Below are 26,292 nucleotides of genomic sequence, written 5' to 3'. Positions count from 1 at the left end.
ATATTATAATATGTTATTATAAGATATCTTGATGAAATAAGACAACTAATTAGATTATGTTACGTACCTTGTAGTATTTTTGGAGAATGCCCACAAATAGCTTATGCAATTGCTATTAGCAATGAATTATGATAATCCAATCACTTACTCCAAAAACCATAATGTCTTATCTTGTTTTATTTTTATTTACTATTAAAATTTTTTAGTTTGTGTTTGAATAGGATTAGGTAAATCAAAGTTTTGTCAATTTTTAGAACTATCAATAATTTTTTTTGAATTATAAATATTTTTTAATTATAATTTAATTTTAAAGTTTTAGTAAAATATTAAAAATATCTTGTGTATAGTAAATCAAAGTTTTGTCAATTTCCGAAATTATCTATAATTCAATTATAAATACTTTTGAAATTATAAATTTGGTTTTAAAATTTTAGTATGATTTCAGAGATTTTGAAAATATTATATGAAATTTTTATATTTTAAAAATAATTTTATTTATTCATCCACAAATTTATATATTTATATATTGATATATATTGAAAATTCTTAACATAATCTATTCTTTTTCAAAATCAATTAACTAATATAATAATGATAAGATAATATAAGATAAGATTTTTTTTCTTTTGGTTGAACAATGAACCCCTTTAATAAAAAAAATGCATATATATATATATATATATATAACTTATTAATTTTTTTTTGTCGGTTATCATATATATGCTTACAAATATTCCTTTTTTTTTTATATATTTTCAAACATTTAATATTTTATTTTGTTTCTCAAAATAAATTAACTTAATTTTATTCCCTTCTCAATACAATTTTTTATTTTATAATTAAAAATTGTTTATAGGAATTGATTTTCGTTTTTAAATAAAAAATTAAATATAAAAAATCTTTAATTACCCCACTAAATAAGAAAAGTAAATTATTAATATAATAAATTCATTATTTATTTACACATTTTATGCTTGATAAAATCATTGTTATGCATATAAATGGTACATGTTAATATTAATATTCATAATAAATGATATAAATAAACTATATTGCCTTCAATAAAATTAAATAATAATCATAAATTTAACAAAGTTAAAATGACATAAAACACAAATAAAATCATCCTATAAGGGACTACATTGCTAAAATCATTTATTACAAATTAGTTTTTTTTTTTGCTTCAATATTATTACTTTGTTGCTTGATATCTGAGTAATTAGAGCGCTATTTACTATAACTGAAGTGTCATCTTCAACAGTGAATGGATTAGATCTCTTTATAATGGTTTTATTTATTGTATTAGCTTCACTTTCAAATATACAGTCCTACAAATCTATCAAAATTTATTAAGTCATAAATTTAATAAAAAAATTATCATAAAAATAAAGGTGATATTATAAAAATTACCTTCAGTTCAACAACATCAACATAGTTAAGTTGAGAAAGAGCATCAGAGTCATGAAATATTATTTGTTCAAATAAAATCAATTATCAAAATATTAAATATGAAAAATTATTATTAAATAACCAAAACTAATTTGCTTCAAACAAACCTTATTTTTCAAATAAGGACTTGAAATATACTTTGATATTAACTCATTATTTTCAGCTAATCTCGTAACAGTATAGACTTTACAATGTTGCATGATATTCTGAGTTTTTATTTGAACCTTAAATAGTATTTTTCTTTTACCAAAGTGTCAATCTCAGCAGGATAAGATCCATACATAGAAATCTGCAGATAATTGAAAAATTATTATATAATAAAATGTTCATGCTTGTTAGGTTTAATGTTGTACAATTGAATTTAAATTATAACATTACCTTTGTCAAATCATGTCTCAAATCATTAGCTATTTTACCAAGTAATTGCAAGCACTCACGATCCCACAAAGGAAAAGAAGCATTACCAATCTCATTAATAACCCTTACTTGGACCTTAAACCTAATCAATTCAAACGATCACACAATTAATAAAAATAAACAAACTTTAATTACCCCACTAAATAAGAAAAGTAAATTATTAGTATAATAAATTCATAATCTATTTACACATTTTATGCTTAATGAAATCATTGATATGCATATAAATAGTGCATGGTAATATTAATATACATAACAAATGATATAAATAAACTATATTGCCTTCATTAAAATAAAATGATAATCATAAATTTAACAGAGTTAAAATGGCATAAAACACAAACAAAATCATCATATAGGGAACTCCATTGCTAAAATCATTTATTACAAATTAGTTTTATCTTATTTCAATTTTTTTCATCTTGTTGATCGCTCTATAACAATTTTGCCTCATTGTCAGATACAGTTATGCACATCAATCAAAGTTTATTAAGTCATAAATTTAATACAAAATTATCATAAAAAAAGTGATATCATAAAAAGTACCTTCAGATCAACAACATCACCATAGTCCTAAAATATTATATATTGGAATAAAATCAATTATAAAAATGTTAAATATGAAAAATTATTATTTAATAACCAAAACTAATTTGCTTTACAGAAATCTTATTTTTCAAATAAGGGGTTCCAATTCTTCAGCTTCTAGATAACCATTAATCTCATCCACAAAGTCACCCAATAAAGTATATGAAAGCTTGTTTTTTTCCTGTAAAAACAAAGAAAAAAAATACACATCAAAAGTTATATATAATAGTATAAGCAAATAAAAATATACTCTAACATATATAAAAACTTCTTGACATAATAAATATGATTATGAGACTATAATGATGCATATAAATTTTTTTTTAAACAAAAATATATAAGTAAAGCATACTCTAGATCTTGAAGCACAACATCCCTAAGTTTGCTTGTCTTTCCACAAGATTTTTGAATTTTAGGATTATCTTTTGCCAACGACTTCTCCTATTACATCTTCAACAAAGTTGCATCGTAAAGCATCAATTTTAAAGGCATAATAATTACATAAATAATTACATAAAAATTGTAAAATACTTACCAAATAATTTTTTTGTCGAGTTCGCGTGAAACCAAAATATCAGCGAATGACCAAAACTTAAAACATTGCCTTGAAAAATTTTCATCTATAGCATCTATAAATAATAGTTTTATATCAAGAAAAAAAAACCTATTCATCACAAGAACCATCTCAATGGTATTAATTTCTGATTTATCTTGGAAGCGAATCTCTCAAAGTCTAACAACCGAAACTTATAAATAATATTATAATTTGATAAACAAAAAACTTTAATAATATTATAATTTGATAAACAAAAAACTTTAATTTATCATGATATAAATTAACAAATTTCATATTTTAAAATTTAAAAATCTATTTTAAAAATATTAATTATATAAGAGAGATAGGTTCTATTATCATGAAAAAATAATATAGTTTTATTTTTAAATTAAATGGTAAGATAATTATAATTATTAAATTATTAAATATTATTGTAATATTTTATTTAGGTTTTGATGAGAGTTTGACATGTCATATTTTTGTTTTCTATATATTTCCACGTTTCGTCCATTTATGGGTCATTACGATGCTTTGTGTTTGAAACCAAACACCAGATATACTCTTCTGTGTCTCCAAGTTTCTCTTGTTTAAAGCCCAAGCAAACCCAGGGAAAAAAAATTTTCATCTTTTTCTCCGTCTCGGTCTCTCTCTCTCTCTCTCGCTCCGATCTTCGCCATGGTTCTCGAAGTCCGGTTCCGATCCCTCTCCTTTCTTGTTTTTCTTGATTTCTAGGGTTTCGATTGTTTGTTTGATGCTCTGATTCTTGCAGGCTACTATGATTTGCATCGATAATTCCGAATGGATGCGGAATGGGGACTACGCTCCCAATCGGTTCCAGGCCCAGGCCGACGCCGTCAATCTTATCTGTGGTGCTAAGACGCAGGTTCGTTTTCGATTGTTGTTCTTTGATTGCTGGAAAATTTTAGGTTTTGCGATGTTTTTGATTTTGTATGAAAAGCTTGGTGGATTTTAGGGTTTGCATTCACTTGGGGTTTGTTGTTTTTGCAGTCGAATCCGGAGAACACTGTGGGTGTGCTGACGATGGCTGGGAAAGGTGTTCGTGTTCTGGTTACTCCTACTAGTGATCTTGGCAAGATCCTAGCTTGTATGCATGGTAGGGTATTGCTTCTAGAAATCTTATTTTTATGTGTTTTCAAGAATTTTTTTTAGTTTCATTTTGTTTGTTCGTGTGGCATTTTCCTCTTTCAACCTAAGTGATATTTGATGAATTTTTTACAAGTTCAGTTTGTTCTCGAAAATGCATCTATAATATTGAATTGGAGATCAAAGTGTTGAATTTTATGCCTTTGTGTTCAGTTGTGTGGAAATTTGATTAGGTAAAAGGTAAACAAGGATTATGTGTGATGCACATGGTTTAGAATAATGCCCTTGAATTGCTGCTTGAGCGCCATGTATCTGCTTTGTGGAGTGAGGAGATAATTAGACTTGCAGCATCAATAATTTTTTAAGAAGCTTGGAACCAATATCTTCTCTCAAGCTTAATATAGGAATCCAATTTCCATCATGAGATCTAAATTTTGATGATACTGTTCACCAATTAGCCTTTAAGCGAAGTCATTATATGCTAACACATTAGTGCACAAACTTCTGATAAATTTTTTCTTGAAGCATGTTTTTTCATACTAGATTCGAATGCTAACACATTGGGATGGCATGAGTTTTTCTTTCTTTGATCTTTCAATCAGAAATGCAATAAGACTTTTGATCATGGTGCTTAAACCACATATTTGGGTTGATGTTGTTTTAAATTAAAGCTGCTTTGTGGGACAAGCTTCTTCATCTAACATTTTTTCTGTGGGGTGCACTGCTTAATTTGCCACTTCTTGGCGAATGGCATCCCTGTGTAGTCCTTCTGGTTCTTTAGTTTTCAGAAAATTAGTTTTGTCTGAGTGGTGATACGTATGATAAAGTCTCAGATTGATCCTTAGTGTTCCTTTTTCTTTTGAAATTAAATTTTCAATTGGTGGTAAGATTATCTATTTCTTGTGGGGGAATAAGCAGCCACTATGCAAACTGGGTTTGCTCAAGGGGCACTGAAGAGTATAGTTTGCATTTGACATGCAAATACTGGGAAATATGCAAACACTTTAGTCTACAAGGAATTCTGAGGACATGGAATTTGATTTTACATCAAAATCTCAAATTATTTTGTAGACGAGCAAAATAGTGGAGAAAAGTAAGTTGTATATTTCTCAATATATCAAGATATATATATGTGTACATGTATACAACAGTCCTAATAGGTAGGAATATCTAATAATATGGAAATAGCTACAAGTTAGCCAATGAATCAATCATCAATCAATTAATCCTTAATCTAGGTAAATATTAGAATAGAAAGACAACTATGATTGACAGCTAACACTCTCCTCAAGCTGGAGCATAGATGTCTATCATGCACAGCTTGTTACTCAATTTGAGGAAGTCTTCCTTCTTAAGTGCTTTAGTAAATATATCAGCAATTTGATCTCTTGAAGGTGTAAAAGGAGTGCAAATCTTCTTGTCATTAACTGCATTTCTCACAAAATGACAATCGATTTCGATGTGCTTAGCCCGTTCATGAAAAACAGGATTACTTGCAATATGAATTGCAGCTTGATTATCACAATACATAGGAATAGGATTTGAATAAATGATATTGAAATATTTAAGGAGAGCTTTTAACCAAATCAGCTCACATGTGGTGTGAGCCTTGGCACGATATTCTGCTTCAGCACTAGATCTGGATACAATTGTCTGCTTTTTACTTTTCCAAGTTACTAGATTCCCACCTACAAAGGTACAAAACCTGATGTAAATTTAGTTCACTCTTATCACCAGCATAGTTAGCATCAGAATAGCCAACTAATTTCACATGCTTGTTCTTTCTGAACCATAATCCTTTTCCTGGAGATTTCTTGATATATCTCAGAATGTTGCAGGCAACCTCCCAATGACCCTTCTTAAGTTTATCCATAAATTGACTAATCAAGCCTATGGCATGCATAATGTCTAGTCTAGTAACTATTAAGTAGATAAGCTTCCCAACTAATCTTCTGTATTGTAAATAGTCTGCAAAGTCATCATCCTCCTTCCATAAGTCTAGATTAGGTTCCATTGGAGTATCCAATGGTTTTGCACCTAGTAAACCTGCTTCTTGTAATAGATTAGTTGCATACTTTCGTTGAGACAGTAGTACATCTTCTTTACCACGGCCAACTTCAATACCAAGAAAGTATCTTAACTGACCAAGATCTTTGGTGACAAATTGTTGCTGCAGGTGCTTCTTGACTGCTTCAATGCCATTTACATCACTACCTGACAAGAGTATATCATCAACATAAACAATAAGTACTACAATCCCTGATGATCTGTGTTTCACAAATACCGAATGATCAGCTTGACTTCGCTTGAATCTTGCTGCAAAAACAACTTGATTGAATTTTTCAAACCAAGCTCTAGGGCTTTGCTTTAATCCATAAATAGCTTTGTTGAGCTTACATACTAAGTGAGTCTCCCCCTGAGCAACAAAGCCAGGTGGTTGCTCCATATAAACTTCTTCATTTAAGTCTCCATAAAGAAACACATTCTTGACATCTAGTTGATACAATGGCCAATCATGATGGGCTGCAATAGAGATGAGCACACGTATAGAATTCAATCAAGCAACAGGAGAAAGTTTCAAAGAAGCCGATGCCTGGTGTCTGTGTGTATCCTTTGGCAACCAATCGGGCTTTATATCGGTCAATAGCGCCATTAGGGTTGTATTTGACAGTAAAGACCCAACGACAGGCAACAGGTGAAATTCCTTCAAGTAAAGGTGCCAAGTCCCATGTGTGTTTGTTGAGAAGAGTGGACATTTCCTCATTCATGGCCTCTTTCCAATGAGGATCCTGAACTGCCTCTAGATAATTCTTAGGAATAGATATAGATGACACGGATATAGCTAAATGATGAAAAAAGGACCAATGTAAGTAAAGGAAACAACCGAAAGAATAGAATGCTGGGTACAAGAATGTTTACCTTTTCGGAGAGCAATTGGCAAATCATCAAGATCATCAGCAAAATGCAATGTAGGTGATGGCTGTGAGACAAGAGGAGTTCGCAAATTATTTCGTCTGGTGTAAACTTGTAAAGGTTTTGAAAGAGGAATGTTTACAGGGGATGGTGTTACTATGGTAGGAAGAGGAACTGATTCTGACTTTAGAGTTTTTAAAAAATGATTCGGACTCAAAAAACGTGACATTAGCTGAAACAAATTTTTTTTGTTGACATTGGATCAAAACACTTACAACCTTTTTGAGTTCGAGAATACCCTAAGAAAACACAACGGACAGCTCTAGGAGACAACTTATCCATACCAATTTCAAATAAATGAACGAAGCAAACACACCCAAAAATTCGAGAAGTCAAAGAAAATAATGGAGAATTTGGAAAAAGATATTTGAAAGGAATGTGATGGCATTCGATTAATGAGAAATCTTGTAGGGAGAACAGCATCACTCTAAAGATATTTGGGTACATTCATTTGAATCATAATAGTAAGGGCAACATCGAGAAAGTGTCTATTTTTACGTTTTACCATGCCATTTTGTTATGGAGTATGAGCACATGATGTTTGGTGAATAATGCCATTTGTAGAACAAAAATGAGAGAAGTCGGTTTTCATATATTTCAAAGCATTATCAGTTCGTAAAACACGAATACTAGTAGAAAATTGAGCCTTTATTTCATTATAAAATGTTTGAAATACATCAAAAACAATGGACCTGTCTTTTAACAAATAAATCCAAATCATACGAGAATAATCATCTACAAAAGTAATGAAACACTTATGATTAGACAAGGTAGGATAACGACAAGGACCCCATACATTGGAGTGAACTAGATCAAAAAGATGTAAACTACGACTCTCTTTAGAAGGAAAAGATGCTTTGTGATGTTTTCCTAACTAACATGCACCACAATTATTTAGAGAAACATACTCAATTAAAGGTACTAATTTTTTAAGTTTAGAAAAACTAGGATGACCTAAACGACAATGCCAATCATAAGGAGACACTTCACCAGCAACAGCAGAAACAAAAGAATTAAGTAGTGTAATTAAAAGTGCTAGGGGCCTGAAGGCGCTAAAGACATTTTATTGCCCGATGCAAGAGGCGCCATGAAAGGCGCACGCCTGAGCAAAGTAAAGTGTTAGTTAATAAATAACTAATATATATATATATATATAATTTTTGAAATAATTAAAGTCAAGCAAAGTAAAGCTTTAAGTCAAACAAAGCATAACATAAAGTCAAGAAAACATTTCTTAGATGCCTCAGTGTTGTGCCTAGGCCTCCAGGCGCAGCGCTAAACCTCCTTAGCGCCTCTAAGGGTCTAAGGCGATGTGCTTTAAGTCAGGCAAGGCTTTTTTTTGCGCCTTTTTTTTTTGAAGCCCAAGGCGCAAGAAAAATGCACGCTTGATTGAAAAACTGTTAGTTTTCTATTATTTAAAAAGATCCACAGTTTAGTAGGCATTGGTAATTGAAAAATCACTAAGTCTATGAAAAGAATAGAATCTAATAACTAAGCAATAAATATTTCACTATTTTATACAGATCCTCATAGATGGCTATGATTCTGAACAAGGAAAAGAAGATGAAAACATGAATTTAGGGTTTGACATTAATGATGATGATTATTAGCTTCTTATGATTTTACAAATAGAATTTTGACTTTAAGATAAGACAAGTTTGTTAATATTAGAGTTTAAGGCTTTAAGATTTCTATTTGTCTGTGACTCTATCATATATCATATATATATATATTCTTTGTGTGTGCGCCTTACTTCGATCAGGCGCTCGTTTTTTTTGCGCCTTGCACCTCGGGCGATAGAAGGGTCCTAGCGCCTCGGATGCGCCTTGCGCCCTTAACAACATTGAGATGCGTAGAACTAAAGCTTTTAGAGTGTAAATTCTATCTTCATGAGTCATTTAATTCTAAGCATCATCATCCTCATCATCTAAGCTAGCTTCAACTCTAGCACTAGATTTAGAGTTGTTGCCTCTTCAATTTTCTCCAATTAATAAGTTAATCCCTTAATTCACTCATTATTTTTTTTAGAATACTACTTAAATCATCTAGTTTTTCTCTCCTAAATTTATTAAGTGTGCCTTTTTTTTAAAATCACCTATTTTTTATATTGTATATTTATTTCCTTCCATATAAGTATGTGTGCCTTTTTTAAATTCACCTAGTTTTTCTCCCCTAAATTTATTTCTTCCTTATTAGTAATTGTGCCTTATTTAAAATTACCTAGTTTTTCTCCCTTAAATTTATTTTTTTCCTTAATAGTAAATGTGTCTTTTGTAAAGTCACCTAATTTTTCCCCTCTAAATTTATTTTCTTATTAGTAAATGTGCCTTTTTAAAATCCTAATTAACACTAATTGAAAGCATTAAATATAGAGCTAATAGGAAAAAATAGGACAAGCGCGCCTTTCTTATGCCTGGCGCTTGGCAAAAAGCTCTCGCCTCGGCTTGCCTCATTGAAGGCTCCTTGCCCAGTTGGTGTTGAGGCATTGGAGTCTTGCCTCGCCTTGCCTCGCCTGAGCGCCTAGGTGAGCACTTTTCTCGCTTTTAATAACATTGGAATTAAGATAGTAAACACCTCATGATTCAGAGCCGTGCCCAATCAATGTATTCATTTGTAGATCTTGAAAAATACAATGAGTAGGAAAGAAGGCTATAGAACAATTTAAAGCTTATGTGATTTGATTCACTGAAAGAAGATTGAATGATAATTTGGGAACATGTAAGACTTGGTTAAGTGTAAGAGAAGGGGTATGAACAGTACCAAAACCAGAGACAGTAGAAACAGACTCTTCAGCAACAGTAATAGGTGACAACGATTGACAAGGAGTAAAATTATGAAATTGGCGCTGGTCATCAATCATATATTTTGATGCACCTGAATCTATTAACCAAGAATTACTAGAGAGAGTTGCAAGTGCAGCGGTACCTGTCTGTGAAGTATGAGTGGCAACATAATTAGGTTGTGAGTGAATTAACCGTTCATACTCCACTTTAGAAATCTGAATAACATTCTCAAGTCGAACTGAAGAAGCTGATTCATTAGAAGTGAAAGTAACAGCAGCTGCCTTAGGAGTGTTGTGCCTTTTGGTACGTTTAGGAGCCCAATCAGGTTTACCATGTTTGTCCCAACATGCTTCTTCAGTATGATTTTTTTTTGCCACAAAAATCACATTGTCTATCACGTCCTTTACCCTTGCCATTATTGTACCCACATCCTTCTGCAACCATAGCAGAATGTTCAATAGTAACAACTAGAGATGACAGTTAAAGTGGCTGATTGCAAGCGAGAGAAAGCTGATTGAAGAGTAGGCATAGTGCAATCTCCAAGTAATTGACTTCTAAGGGTTTTATATTGATCATTCAGATTCATAAGAAATCTGCAAACAAAGAGATTTATCCATTGATGTTTTTGAGTTTCTAAATCTGTAGAGAGGGGCTGCAATTCACAGAATTCATTGATAATTCTTTTATAGGCAGCAAAAAATTCAGGAAGGGATTTTTCACCTTGTTTATTATCAACAAGTTGAATCAAGGAGAAAATACGAGAATTATTACCATCATTAGAGAACATCTCTTTGATAGAGTCCCACATCTCCTTAGCAGTTGATATCAATCCAACGGAGGCAGCAATCTCAGGTTCCAAGGAATTCAGCAGCCATGTTTTCACTGATTGATTTGACGCTAGGCTGCATATTTGGAATCCTTAGTGTCTGCCATTGTTTGAACTAGATGATGATCACGGCCTTGAGAACCAATTAAGGTACGAAACGCTTGAGACCAAAGGGCATAATTTCTGCCATTAAACTTTACGATAGTTCCAACAGAAGCACACAAATCAGAGTTGGCCCTACTATCTGTCATCTTGAATTACAAATGCAAGTACCATTACACAACCTCAAACAGAGGTACAACCTTAAACACGGAGGTACAAGAAATGAACGCTCACAAGAGGAAAAAAATCTAAGATCAGAATAAACCTGCTCTTATACCATGTAGATGAGTAAAATAGTGGAGAAAAGTAAGTTGTATATTTCTCAATATATCAATTACACTTTTAGATATATATATATATATATATACATACACACATGTATACAACAGTCCTAATAGGGATGTCTGGTAATATGGAAATAGCTATAAGTTAGCCAATGAATCAATCATCAATCAATCAATCCTTAATTTATGTAAATACTATAATAGAATGACAGCTATGATTGACAGCTAACATATTTTTTGAGGATATTATTCATTCATTAATATTTTTAAGGTCAGGTTGAAGCTTTAAAGTTTTCTATCACTAGTTGTTCCTACCCAGTTTGTGAGTTTATTACTAATGGTCCATATCATTAGGTTGATTCAATTTGAAATTTTGATGAATGATGACTGTATCCTTGAGTTGCTTCTGCTTGGTTTTTAAGCAATCTGTCTTGGGTGTTGACATCTCATTTAGATGCAAGGTCAAAACACTTTTGATTCTGAATTAAATTTTGATGGATGACCTCTTACTTGGTTTTAATCTTCTTGTTTTGTATCTTTCCAATTTTATTAGATGTCTCTGAAGGGACCTTCTTGTTTTGTAAATATCTTCCTAGTTTTCTCCTTTTCCATTTTCTCAAATTAACCTTGATTATATGGCTAAATACTAAAAAAAAAAAGTAGTAGAGAAAGTGAAGGCAAGCATGTCACATAGTATGGACTTGCTTATCTATAAGTCTTATAAGTACCTGCCCAATTTTTTTCTTGAAACAAGCCATAGTGGCTGTGGTGCATGGCTCCCTAGGCTGTAGCCTTGGAGCCTTGAAGGCATGTGACATTAAAAAGTTGCCCTAAGGTGCACCTGCCTCAGGGATCGAGGCGATTTGGGGCACGTCTTAGTAAGTGCAGTTTTTTTTTTCAAAAAAAGTTTTAGGAGTTGGATAAATATGATCAATTATATGATCATCGAATTAAATCTCATCTCTTAAAAACGAAGGCTTTTTATTTTGAGAAATGCTACTTAGGCCGAAGTCACATGCCTAATGACATGAATGTTAATGTGGCATCCACATCATTAATTATCTCTCTCCTAATCGGATCCCTAAAATAAAAGTCCTTAATTGAAAAAAAAACATAAATCTTTTCAAATCCTCTGTGTCTTGAATCAAATTACTTCATAATAAGATAAATTCAAAGCCTTAAAACTTGCAAAGATCACTCCACTCCTCGGTATTGAAGGAGCTCTTGAAGGCCTTTGCAATAAGATCTTTGCTCACAAGAGCCATGTACCACAAACAAGGATGAAGGTGAAGGCATGTCTACTGCTTACTAGAACCTTCATCGCCATCACTATCCGTGAAGTCCTAATTCCCAAATAAAAAAAAAAAATTCAAGTATTAGAAAGAATGAAAAAAAATGGAAACCTTTTCAGGCTTCCTCAGATACGAGAGAGAAGACTTCATCGGAATGTGAGGAGTTGGAGCTGGAGTTTCTCAAACTCGAAAGAGAAGACCTTGTCAGAATGTGGGAGGATTTTGAGGGAGTGGGAGAGGATTTCTTTTTTCTTTTTTTTCGATCATGGTCTTTTATTTTAAGAAATCTGATTGGGAGAGAGATTTAATGGCGTGGCATCCACGCCATTCGGTCTGTGAGTTCCTAGATACCATTTCTCTTTTAATTTTTTTTTTTCCTTTTTTAAGAGTTGGACAAATATGAGCTATTAGATGATCATCAAATTAAATCTCAAATAAAAATAAAAGGGCTTTTTATTTTTATTTTTATTTTTCAGTTTTTAAGAACTTGATAGTGATTAGGATTTCCTAGTGGTTTAGCATTTCTTAGGAGCAGTAGAGTAGTAACAGCATAATGGTTTTTTTTTGCTACATTGATAGTATTTTGTTCTATACATGTTTTATCCAATTGTGAACTTTAACTTTGATTTTTCTTATTTTATGAAATTTTAGTATGTATTATGAATTTTATAAACTTTTTTTGCGCCTTGCTTAGGAAAAGAGTGCGCTTGAGCCTTGCGCCTGGGCAATTTGACCCCTAGTGCCTTGATGTGTCTTTCACTTGTAATAATTATGAAACAAGCTTTTATTTTATTTTTTTCTTTTCCCTTGCACATTTTGTGCCTATAAAGTTTTTGTGCAGAAGAAAGCACTAAGTGACCTTGTACTTGACAATGGCATGATAAAAATACAATTTACTCATTTCCTTACCTCTTTTAACCTGCCTTTTTTTTTAAACATCTCCATAAAGCCAAATATTGAGGCCATTGACCTTGTTAAATCTTTTATTTCATGCCTATGATAAGCAAAATTATGGTAGGTTGAAAATCGAGTCTGTGTATGCAGATCTTAGAGAGAACAAGTTGGGAGGATCCATAATAAATTCATTGTCATTTATTTTCAGGAGTTGATGTTGTATAAATGGAGTAAATTGTAAGTTGGACTTGTGGAGTTATGGAAAGTCATAAGAATATCAAGGTTTTGAGTTAAGTAGAAGCTCAACTGAATATAAGGTGTTAGATTCAGAAGACATAGAAACACATTCGAAGCTTGTTTGCCTAAATATACAGTGATAAGATATGCTCAAAAGTGATTGTTTTATGTTGGATGGATGAAGTCAAGAACTGTAAGTGTAGTTTTCTCTGATCATATGTCTTATCTTATTGATGAGCGGTTACTTATAAATGAGTGTTACACAGATGAAATAGTTAAACTGGTACATTGAATTCGATAAGGGTGTTTAAGATGGTTTCACTGTGCATATTATGGGCCAACTGACTCACTAGTATTAAATGATGAAATGATCGAAGTTGGTGCAGGCTAGATGATAAAAGAAAAATATAGAAGGTATTAATGGAGATGATAAGAATTAAATATGAGTGTGAAGTATGTAAAAGAGAAGATAATGTTGAACATGAATGTATAGAGGACAACTGTTGTACTTGACTGTGAATATGGTATTTTCGTATAGATTTCTATTTCTCTCGTTCATTCCAGAACTAACCAATTTTGAGGTAGGGGTATTGCGTGAGTTGAGGTCTGCATATTTTAGTTTCTAAGGAAGATCACAGCCTTTCTTGATGATACTGATGACGTGAACTGTAACTATTATTTATAAAAGTTTTAATTTGCTTTTCCTTTTGGATGAGATATTCGATAGAATAATAATATGTTCAGTTTTAGCCATCAATGTTCAAAATTTGTTTTCTTGCTGTTTAACAATTGAGTTAATAAACTGTCATTAGGTTGTGCATATTTTATACTATGAGATAGACTATTATCAATTTTCTTTTTTCTTCTTCCTCTTATTCATTCATTCATTTATTATTTATTTTTGTCATTCTTAAAATTGGTGTTTAACAATCAAGTAGGTGGCTGTACACCTTTTTTTTTTGGTGCAATACTATGATTGTGGGTGATACTGGAGTTGAAAATTTACTTTTAGCTATTCTCAGCATAAACCTGGTCGCTTTTTCCCTCCCTTTCTTATTGCATTTACCTTTAATAGCATTCTCATGAACTCATTGCACTTTGAAGCTAATTAGTGGTTCCCCAAAAATTTGGTTTAGGTTGCACTGCTGCAAAATTGTAAGTGCTTCAACTATATTGGGAAGTATATTGGGGCGATTGGCAACTAATATTGTGGCCTGAATTTTTAATTTTTTCCTGTGTGTGGGTTGAATAATTGTTATTTAACAAAACATGAGACAGCGACAAGAACTGAGGCTATGCCCTTAGTACACAATATTTTAAAATATGAGATATCTAAACTAACACACACACAGACACATTTTTCTAGTTTATATATGTTTAAATATGGGCTTGTGCGCAATGCTGAGATGTAGGTTAATTTACATTATTACCATGATTCTGATAGTTGATAGTTGCTCAGCTTTAGTTGAGCTGATCTTAATACAGTTCTATTTGCAGTATTCAAAATCTATTTGTTTTAATCTATGTTGGATCTTTTCATATCACATTGATTCTTCCTAAATTGGTTCTACAAATTAACCATGTATATTGTGGCGTATTATGCTATTGTTTTCTGTATGCAGGGCTCGAAATAGGAGGTGAGATGAACTTGACTGCGGGGATCCAGGTTGCTCAGTTGGCTCTCAAACACCGTCAGAACAAAAAACAGCAACAAAGGATTATAGTTTTTGTTGGGAGGTATTACCTAAACAATTCTTTAGTTTATTTTAATGTGCATTTATTCTTGACTTTGGTTTTTTTTCTTATATTTTTTGTCATTTACTAGCCCAATAAAACATGATAAGAGTTTGTTGGAAGCAATTGGGAAGAAATTAAAAAAGAACAATGTCGCTCTAGATATTGTTGACTTTGGAGAATCTGATGATGACAAACCTGAAAAACTGGAGGCTCTTCTTGCTGCTGTAAACAATAATAACACAAGTCACATAGTGCACGTACCTCCTGGTCCTAATGCCCTTTCAGATGTACTCATAAGGTACACATTAGTAATTTCTAAATTTTGATATTGTTCACCCCTATATGTTGCTCAGAAATGTAATTTATGTTTAATTTAATTTACCTTAAATTGGCAGCACTCCCATATTTACTGGAGATGGGGAAGGCGGAAGTGGATTTGCTGCAGCAGCAGCTGCAGCCGCTGCAGGTGGCATGGGTGGATTTGATTTTGGTGTGGATCCAAACATAGATCCTGAGCTGGCTCTTGCTCTTCGAGTTTCAATGGAAGAGGAGCGGGCAAGGCAGGAAGCTGCTGCTAAAAAGGCTGCAGAAGATGCTGCAAACCAAGAAAAAGGAGTTGAACAGGCATCAAGTTCTCAGGATGCAACTATGGCTGAAACAACTAGCAGTTCAAGAGCTGCAGCTGATGATAAGCGGCAGGATTTGACGGTCTGTTTTTCTCTTTCACCTCAATTTTCTAATATTTTGGTTTGTTTTCCTATGTTGTATATGCTTTTTTATAGAATGATGTAATGATTCTTGGAGTATTTGTGTGACCAGTCCACATTCGTATCTTATATTGCTCTGTATTAAGAAGGTGGTTGGTGCCTGGGTGTTCAGGGTCTTTAACCTATGCATATTGCCAAGTGACTAGTGACTAGTGACTAGGCAGTACATTTGTTGCTTTTGGGATTGTAATCCTTTGAGATGGGTCATGTTACATGTTTCTTTTATAATCATCTCTATCTACCATAGCAGAAGTGATTTTTTATTGTTTAATATTATTAAAAAGGACCTAGGTATGCTGCCTTAGACTACCATCTGTGTCAGATGAATAGGAATTTGATTAACTCTTTTGCATATTGATGGGGACAGGATGATGACACTGCATTGCTGGAGCAAGCCCTTGCAATGTCAATGGATGACACTAGGTCTGGCGGTGCTGCTATGGCTGATACTGATATGTCAGATGCAACTACAGACGACCAGGAGCTGGCTTATGGTTAGTATTTTATAGATCTTATGGAATTATACTGTAATTTCTATCTATGATCCATGAGATGGGAGGGTGGTTATAGTAGTGTGTCTGCATATGATATACTGCTAAGGCCATATCCTACTATAGATGATGATTGAATTTTCTTCAATCTCATGGGAAACCCCAGATATGGTTACCAATTCATGGCTTTCACATAAAACAAAGTTATCATTATACGACAATAAGTGATAGAATCCATTTCTATTTGTTTTGAACTCTGAAAAATTGCAGTAGCTTTGTATAGTAGTGGCTCAGTTTTCATTTATATTATGTTATTGTAGTAAGCTTATTTTCTGTGCTTCCTTTTCATCATGCTAAATTTCTTGTACGTGTTTTTTGTTTAGAAAATTTATTGGAGGATAAATTATTTATAAATCATCTTGAGAATGCATGTTTTTGTGTTAAGGATTCCTGTGAAGCAGTAAGAATTGATTATTTACACTTTTTAGCAAACCTTTAAACATCATATCATCTAGTAGTTCATAATTATTATTTGAATTTGTAAATGAATGTTATATAGATAACGCCTTTAGGAAACATTAGTGAAGTCATCATTGGCCCTCAAATCACATCCCTATCTTCATACCCCATGTCTCAAAGCAGCCCACATTAGCTATCCTACAAAAATGACATGTCGGATCAAATTGAATAATATCAACCCCATGTCTCTAGAGTTGATGATATTGGCCATGTACCATGGCATATATTAAATTGAATTTAAATATTTTGTTCATGCTGATCTGGTTGGGGGAGATGGTACTTGTATCTGATGTGGAAAAAGTTAATTAAAAAATCATTGGCTGCCATGTAGCATCTCATATGGCATTATGAGAGACATGTAAATGTCATATCTAATTAATTGTGCTATCCATGTTAGCATAAACTAAATTATTTTAATCCAACTCAGCATATGTTTTGCTGTGTGAACAATGTTGTTAGTCTTGAGGATAGGTTTGATCATGTAGTTTTTGTTGGAGCGCCAATTTGAATTGTTTACGGGATCAAGAACCCAGAGCAGCATTGGGATCTGGTTTGAGATCCAATAATGCACTTCACAAAAGTAGTTATGTATATATATTTAACTTGCCATCCCCTGAAAAATAGTGAAACTGCTTGCTATCCCTCACTGTTATGAATACCTAATAACCCCCTCCAATTTTACTTTATTTTCCTGCCCCTGGGAGCAAGTTTTGATGTTTTAGCTTGGGTTATCATATATGGAAATAATTTTTTTACCCTTTTTATTATATAAACTCTCTCTTGATATTGCATGTCATTAGATATTTTCCCATGATTTCTTGAATTTTTCCATTAAACCTAATTATGGATTTATCTATTTATAATAAAAAAGCCCATAATTTCTCCATTAAAACGAATTATGATACACATTATGAATGAGATCTTGTATTAAAGGGGGTAAAAAGAGTCATTTATATCTGTTGTTGTAACCTAAGTTAATACCTTAAAGTTGCTCCAATGGACTGCAAGTAAAATAATATTTAAAGGAGGGGCTTATGAAGTACTTCTGAAAAGTGAGGGGGTGGCAAATAAAAAATAAGAAAAAACAAATACCCATTATATAATGGCATGGCACCTATACCATGTTCCTAATTTGCAACTCTAAGCACTGTCATGATCAGATGACCAGTAGGTATAGTTTGGTGAGTTCATTGTCAAGCCACAAAAATGACACGGTTATGTTATGTGTTTGTATATTTCTTGTTTCTTTCCATAAAGTAGGATTATTCTATATTGACAAGTTTTGTTCTAGTTGCTCACCTTTAATAGGTTGGATGGTGTTTATAATAAGTCTGTATGGTCTTACTGATTATGCTACTGGTTACTTCTCATGTGCAGCCCTTCAAATGTCTGTCCAGGACAACGTGAAAGGCTCACCAAGCCAATCTGAAATGAGCAAAGCGCTGGAAGACCAAACATTTGTCACATCTATCCTTAGTTCGGTAATAGCATTTACCTAAACTGTTAAAATGTGAAGTTTCAAAACTACTAAATTTTGTTCTTTTTATATGCCAACATATTTTATTTACTTTAAATATCTCTTACCCAGCTTCCTGGTGTTGACCCTAATGATCCCTCTGTGAAAGATTTGCTGGCATCTTTGCAAGGTCCATCCGAGGTATACTTTTGACTGATTTATTATTAATTTTGGTAGGGAATCGTGTCTTCAACCTTGCACGTACTAGTTGTTTTTTTCCCATATATATGTGAAGGGCTTGGTTTAACTTAGTAATCTTCTTATTTTGTCCTATCCAAAACTAGTAAGATGCTGCTTGTGATGTTCCACTTGCTCTAAGTATTTCGAAAAAATTATGATTTCTTTTTGTACTAATTTTTCAGTCCCAGCAAAAGCAAAATGAAGATAAGTCAGGAAATGAAGGTGGCAAGTGAATGTTCTGTTTACATGGTGAGGTTTGTCCCTCCACTTTATTTTGTAGCATTGGTTTTTATAATTTAGCCCACTTTGCGACGCCAATTAGAAACAAAGAAGAGAATTCGACAAATATTCTAAGAGTAGTGCCTCTTAAAAAATATTAAGCAGGCCATCTCACCAAAATGGGGGTTGCTTTGAGTATTCATTTATCCTTAAACTTTTTGTTCCCTCCTTTTTCTCCAAATTGTGAATTAAATTATACAATTATCATGTAATATCCATCTACCATCTACAGGAAGATGACTCTCTTGATATGTTTGAGAGAATCTCGTCCAATAGAATTTCGTCTGTGAAATTTGACCTCCCTCATGCTTGAATTAACTCATGTCATGTCTTCACCCTTTATTTTCTTTGACAATGTCAATGTTTAACACTTCCGCATTTTTATCTGTATCTTTCATTGCAGGCCTGCAAATTACGTTTCTTTCGCATTTAGATCTTTTGGTGGATGGCAAACCGGGGCCGGATTCTCTAGAAGAATATTTTTTTAAGAACTTTGATAAACAAAAACCTTGTTTGATTATCAACAGAAGCAAAGCATATTTCCTTCTCATCATCATTTGTTCTCTAAATAGAGTCATGTGATCACTGAAATATATGCTTTCCTTTGGCCACATGGTTTCATGAAACATATCAGGAATCAGGATCAGATGTTTGTGCTTGTATTTCAGGATCTCAAACCAGTGACTTTTATTGGATATTTTGAATTATTAAAAAAAAAAACTGATAAATTTAGGAAAAATTTGTACCAAGAAATGTTGTATTGTCCATGGCTACTTTCAGATGTGTTGCATGTGACAGACTATTTTATGATGACTGATTTATAATTTATGATTTTTTGTTAAGATTTGTTCTTTTATTCACTGAGGGAGTTGTTATATTTTTTAAGTCAGAATTTAGTAAAAGAATAGTTTTTATGATTGGATGTTTTTGGTTAACACAGTTGGGGAGCAATTGTATGTGTTCAGGTAAAATAATTAGTTGGTGTGATTATTTTTGTGAAATTTTTGTTATTTGGTTACTAATTGGTTACTAATGGACCTGAAATATAATTTTGAATTTTGATAATTGATTTTGATAACTGATAAAAATAAAAAGACCCATTCCAAGACCATTAAGAGAAACCAAATCAAGCAAGATACATGAAATATATAATATACTACAAGGAAAAATAGTGAATAAATTTTCAAGCCAAACAATTCATTTTTAATTCATATTGTAATTATTTTCATCATTCATAATATTGTCATTAAAAAAAAAATTTTACGTTTCATGATTTTTTTTAACAATTTCAAACTTAAGTATTAGTGGGCTAGCCCAACAGTAACTACTTATTGTTGTGATTGAAAGCTCTCGAGTTCGAACTATTTATAGTACAATTTATGTTTAGGGTCCCCTGTGACTGGTTCACTTCTGTATTCGCTTGTTTTTTTACTTTGTCAATAGTCGACTTTGTAAAAAAATAAATTTCTGACTTATACATTATGAATATAATATTACATTTTTTTCCCACAAGTAATCTTACCATAATCCCAATTCATGTCATAATTCAAGTCTAATACATTTAATAACAACCAATGAATAATTTTATTGTAATACCAATATATTATATTTAGGAAAACTTGATTATTATTATTAATCATTGACTCAAAGCTGGCCTATATATATTGGAATCCCTATAACAAAGACAATCTCAAATCATGTTGGTTATCAACCAAATCACCAATCCACTTCTTTGTATTCTGCAATTTACATAATTCTCACATGCTAGCACAACAACCCAAGTCATGGCCAACATACCGGCCCATAAATAGTAAGGTCAAAAGTGATTCTTCTCTGCACCATGTGTACAATGCACCAAACTAATGAAATATATATATCCACCACTACGGAACAAAAATAAATTTAAACCATTGATATATATATATATATATTGACAAATTTGGGTAAGTCAGTAACGTGTTGGGAACGGGAATCCGTGAGGAGCTGAGCTCTACAACATCTATACTTTCCACATACTCAAGCTAAGACTCAAACCTGTCTGTTTAGCGAAACATATATATTATACAAAGAATCCGATGACAATAGATCAAATAGTTGTTGGCTAAACCATTGATATATTATCTCAATAACATATAGCATATATCCAATAGTTTGATACTACAATGCATTAAGATTAAAATGTATAAGAATTTTTTTTTCATATTAGGGATTTCATCACTATTTATTTATTATTTATGTATTAAAATTTAAAATCGGATTTGAAACAGTTTTTATTTTGTTTGTGTTTTCAAAATTTAGAATCAAATTAAATTCTATTGCAAATCCAATTCTAAATTCTAAAACGGTCTACTAGGTAGACTGTTCTATTTATATAGATATGGTAGAGAGGCATATCTAATCTTTCATCACCCATTCTAGTTCTTTAGTGTGGAGTAAAGTAGTTTGGTAGCTCACAAGGATCATAACCTTGAGGTTACAGATTCAAATCCTGTCTCCACAATTGGATGGGAGGAAAAGAGGGGAAAGATAGAACTATGATACTATTGTAATAAACTATACCTAATTACGGACAAATTTGATTTCAAATTCATTTTAACCAAATCCATTTTTAAACTATACTAGCAATGGATTAAAAGCAAAAAGTGCTATTTTTTAAACTTGAATTTTATTCTAATATACTGTGCTTACACTATAATATATTGCCAGTAATTTATAATAATAATAAAAAAATAAAAATAAAATGACAAACAAGAGGATATTAAGGAGCGTAAATCTTAGTGGCATGACCTAATTTATTACAGGAAAAGACGAGGTTGAGAATTTAAAGTTGGAAAGCAACACAACAACCTAAGTGGTTGTTGGATGAACAGAAACCATGTCCTATCCTATCAACACTCATACTCAAATCTAACCACATGTAGACTTGTGGTTCCCTTCCAGCTATATATTAGAAGACAATGATGGATGAACAAAAGGATGGATGTGGATGTTTGAACATAGAGTGGAATTAATGATATGGTTGTATTCTAGGAAGAGATAAGTCTTCTTCTCCAAACTGCATGAAGGCAAGCATGCATGCATGGACTTTTGAGTTTGTTGATTGATGAGCACACATTCTTTTGGCAATTTAGTCTTTGTCACAACCTCTCCTCATATTTATTGTTGGGTGATGGCCATCATCTTTCTTTTGATTCTTTCTTATCAAGATAATAATCCTTCATGCTCTTGTCTTTTTGTCATTGACTGGTTTTTTTTTTTTGTGGCTTCTATATATATGTACATGTATTTTTATGAGGGGGAAAGCATAAGAGAACGCACCTATATGATTAATCTTGATTAATTTTATATTCATTTCTTTCTTAACTATCCTTTACTGAAGTGTTCCTATTAGGTAGAGATGTATATTGATCATTGTAATCTTTAATATAATTATACCAAATGATGTACTTTGTGTGTGCGCTTGTATATATATATATATATACTTGGCTACTGAATTCTTCGAGTTCCTCTAATTACCTTGATTACCTCCTGATTTTTCTTCAAGGTAAAGCAATTTGTCTTCAAAATTTTTTTTATTATTTTTTATTTTTAGAACAAGGTGGACAAGTTACTCACCTCAACCAATGTTATGAGAGGGAGTTGTTTCCTCTGTCAAAATTAGTGCAACTTACTGAATGTGATTTGAAAGCATTATGGCATTAAGATTTTCAAGGTTTAACCGAGACTTAGCTTAGGACCCCACTACATATTGTAGTTGGTTTGGTATTGCTACCGTACAAAAGATTTGAGTTTCTTTTTATTGAACATACATATCAATATGTGTGTATATTATAATATTTTTTTTCTTCCACTTCTAGTTACTATGTTAATAGGATTTGGACTTCTATTTGTTCTGGCAATGGTTTTTATGTATAGTGACAATTATATATCTCGCAATCAGGGATATTTGGGATTTTTTGCTTATGAGTTTTTCTAATGCTTCCATGTTTGGATTAGTTACTAGTTCCAATGTTATTCCTTTATAGCACCCAAAACTTCTTCGTAGTGGCTCTGTTACATGCCTCATTTCATAGTAAACCTCAAAGTGACTCTATTTCATTATATTCCATCTATATTCTTGAAATAACTCCAATGAAAAGAAAATTAAGGTGTAATGTGTAGAAATATTGACGTAATTTCATGGTCATTTAGTCTATCATATTATTCTCAGAGACTTCTAAAGTCTACTCTCGATCATTTCATTTAAAATTTGAAGTTTGATTTTTTTTCAGGGGTTGTTTGGTGCTTGCAATGAAAAACTTTCCTTGCAAAGTTTTTTTTTCCATGCAATCACTTTCCCTACAATGTAAGATTGCAATGTTTGTTCTTCCCAATAAAAGTTATAATTAAAATACATACAAAATTAATTTAACCATTTGGTATGAAGACACTTCCCTTCAAAGTTATTTTAATTTTCAAATTTCCCCTTTATCTAGGTTTTTAATATTGCATGTCTTTTGCTTCGTTTCTTATTTTGGTATTCACTTTCATTAGATGCTCTATCTTAATAATTTTTGACTTGTTATGCCGTAATGATGTTAGCATGACTTTTTCTCAAGAAAATAATGTTTAATAATCTAAGTAAATCAATGTGGACCTCAATTAAAATAAAACAACTTAAAGAGTAATATAGTTTCAAGTGCCTATAGTCTAAAAAAGGTTGCAATAACATTAAAGAACATTCACATTTTCAATAGTTCAATGTTAGGTAGAGAATTGTATTTCAAACTAAAAAGCCAAACAAAGTCTAGACAAGTATTTTTTCAAAGTCTAGATATGAAAAAAAAAGGATGAAAGCATGAAATGAAGGCAGAAATGAAAAAATGAAAAGTGAAAATCAGGAAGCGGACGGGACAAAGAAAAGAAGGCAAGAAGCATAAAAAAATTACCTCAAAGTATACAAGCTAGGGAAGAAAAGGGTAATGTGGAAATTTTGCATTGCCAAAACTTTCAGTCACCTTGCGATCTATTTTACACTTTCCCTTGCGAAGCACTTTCGCTTGTGAAAGAGAAAATGATTACAAAGGGAACACTCATTTTGCATAGATTTTGTAGACACCAAACATGTGAAAGTATTTCATGCCTTTTACTTCCCTTGCAAAGTAATTAAATTCACACATACCAAACGCCCTCTTAAGGGGATCTTCTATAATTTCACACACGAGGGGTTTTTCTTGGTTTTGCCCAATCCTTCACTATGATAGAACTTACCTATTACTTAGGAAAACAATTATGAAACAACTTTCGAAACGAGTGATACTATAAGAATAAGAGAAATCCACCGAGGAAGACCCATACCTTTGTTATGAAAGAAATGAGAATTCTTGATCTTTCTCTATGTCTCTCAATTCAAAGATCTAGGATTTAAATTGATATAGCTTCATTTTTTCAATAATCCATTATTGTAGCAATGAAACACTATTTTCCTCCAAGAAATAATATATCATCAATTATAAATATCTATGATTGGATAATCCGATCCACATTGTGATTGGAAATTGTTTGATTGTCTTTCTTTGAGAAGAAGCGAAATATAATCAACTTTAATTTGGTACAGTTATTCAAAATCTTAGTGGTCGTTCTTCGTTACATTATTTTCTAATCTTTTGTTTATTTGGTGTTTGTTTACCACGTCATACTTATATTGATTCGAGGCGTTATTTTGTTGTTTTATTTTAGTAGTGTCAAACATGGAGTTAATAGTGGAGAGATTTGCTAACGACCTTCGGGTCTATTGATACACGGGTCGCTGATAGAGCTCTCACCGAGTGGTGAGAGTTCGATTCTCGGCTGAGGGCACATTTCTGGGAGTTGTGAATAGTGGTTGTGTATGGATGGTTCTAGCGCCCACGTGAGCGCGGCCCCGTCCCCACTTGTTCCACCGAGGCTTGTGCATGTCCCTGGGTCTCTAGTGGGTTCGCTCCGCTCCTCTTCCCCAAAAAATAGTGGAGAGATTTGTGGGGAGTGGTTTAGTAGAACTAACTTTTTAAACTGAGGTTCAATAAGCTTATTATTGTACTCACTTCCATCTTTATAAGTTATGAAGAAATTGCTTTATTTTGCTCCAATTTTTCTCTCATTGTCCTTGGTTTTCCATATTTGTTTCTATATATATATTTTTTTGTTACACCTTCACCCTCTCACTTGACAAGGAAATAGTTAGATCCTTCTAATGTGAAAGTGGTTGTCTTCAAGTTTTGAAAATTTATAATAATAAAAAATAATAACATCGCCCTAAAGTGCAATCTATCATTTATATTCAATTCACTTAACAAGTTATAAATTACAAGCAAATTGAAGGACCAAATGGGTTTTCTCTCCATCATAACCTCTTGAATAAACATAATTGTGTTAAAAGCCTTTCTATCCATCTTTAATTTTCTTCCTCTTTCATTTTTTTTTAATTAAAGCTTTTTTTTTTTTTTGGTTCAACATAATTCTCAGTTTACATCCTAAACCTATGACATTTAAGAAAATATAACGTGTGATAATTTAAAAAAATAAATTGAACTTAAATTTTTGCAAATAAAAAGTATGATATCAATTTGTTATAAACAAATGATAAATATGATTTAGAACAAAAACTTTTGGTTACAACCCATGAAAGTGGTTTCTTCACTGAAGTGAATAAAAAAACCATTGAGATATAATCATGACATGAAACAAGCTGAAGAGCTTGTGTAGGATGTTGGCTTAAATTTTGGAAGAATACACTTGGCTATAATATACACCAATTAAGTACCAAATTATTAAAACTTATTTTTTTATTTTTTTATTTTTGGGGTTTTTATATTAAATTGAAAGCTTCTCTTAAGATTTTTCATAGAAGAGAAGAAGAGTTTTTTTGGGTGTATTTAGGACATAAGTTGATTGCTCTATATTTTTCTATTTCCATCTTGCTAGTAAAGAAATTTATAGTAAAAAAAAATCATAGTTTGTCTAACCACTATTAAATTCTGCATCTCACTATTATATAATTTTTTGTTGGCCGCTTGCTATTATCTTGCTATTGGTGAGGTTAATTAGCATACAACAACTGATACCAAAACTTATATTATTTGTTTGTGAGCAATCATCATGCCTGCTATTGTGAGCAATCATCATGACTATCCCCAATAGTTTAAGGTTATTGCAAGTCAAGATGCGTGTTATTTTGATGTAGCAAGGCCCGCAAGGGTTGTAAAAAGTACTATTTAGTAAAGCGTAGAATACCTGCAAAGATAACTAAAAAACAAAAGGAAGACATGAATTTGAAGGCT

General features: G+C 32.1%; 1 protein-coding gene across 2 annotated transcripts; it reads left to right on the top strand.

The window, feature by feature from the left end:
* Window positions 1-3,563: 3,563 nt before the first annotated feature.
* Window positions 3,564-19,634, top strand: LOC120275908 (26S proteasome non-ATPase regulatory subunit 4 homolog). 2 transcript variants are annotated; one of them, XM_039282640.1, is made up of 11 exons: window positions 3,564-3,697; window positions 3,780-3,893; window positions 4,019-4,124; window positions 15,128-15,242; window positions 15,331-15,540; window positions 15,638-15,950; window positions 16,377-16,503; window positions 18,397-18,500; window positions 18,608-18,676; window positions 18,898-18,964; window positions 19,398-19,634. In XM_039282640.1, exons 1-10 carry the CDS (start codon window positions 3,686-3,688, stop codon window positions 18,946-18,948), a joined length of 1,221 nt encoding a protein of 406 aa, XP_039138574.1. In that variant the 5' UTR covers window positions 3,564-3,685; the 3' UTR covers window positions 18,949-18,964; window positions 19,398-19,634. The 2 variants fall into 2 exon arrangements, with proteins under 2 accessions (XP_039138574.1, XP_039138573.1); XM_039282639.1 differs by having other exon boundaries at window positions 3,686-3,697; window positions 18,898-18,969.
* The last annotated feature ends 6,658 nt before the right edge of the window (window positions 19,635-26,292 follow it).

Source organism: Dioscorea cayenensis, chromosome 14 (genome assembly GCF_009730915.1).
Source record: "Dioscorea cayenensis subsp. rotundata cultivar TDr96_F1 chromosome 14, TDr96_F1_v2_PseudoChromosome.rev07_lg8_w22 25.fasta, whole genome shotgun sequence".
Classification (NCBI taxonomy): domain Eukaryota; kingdom Viridiplantae; phylum Streptophyta; class Magnoliopsida; order Dioscoreales; family Dioscoreaceae; genus Dioscorea; species Dioscorea cayenensis.
This window is presented reverse-complemented; position numbering and strand designations above follow the sequence as displayed.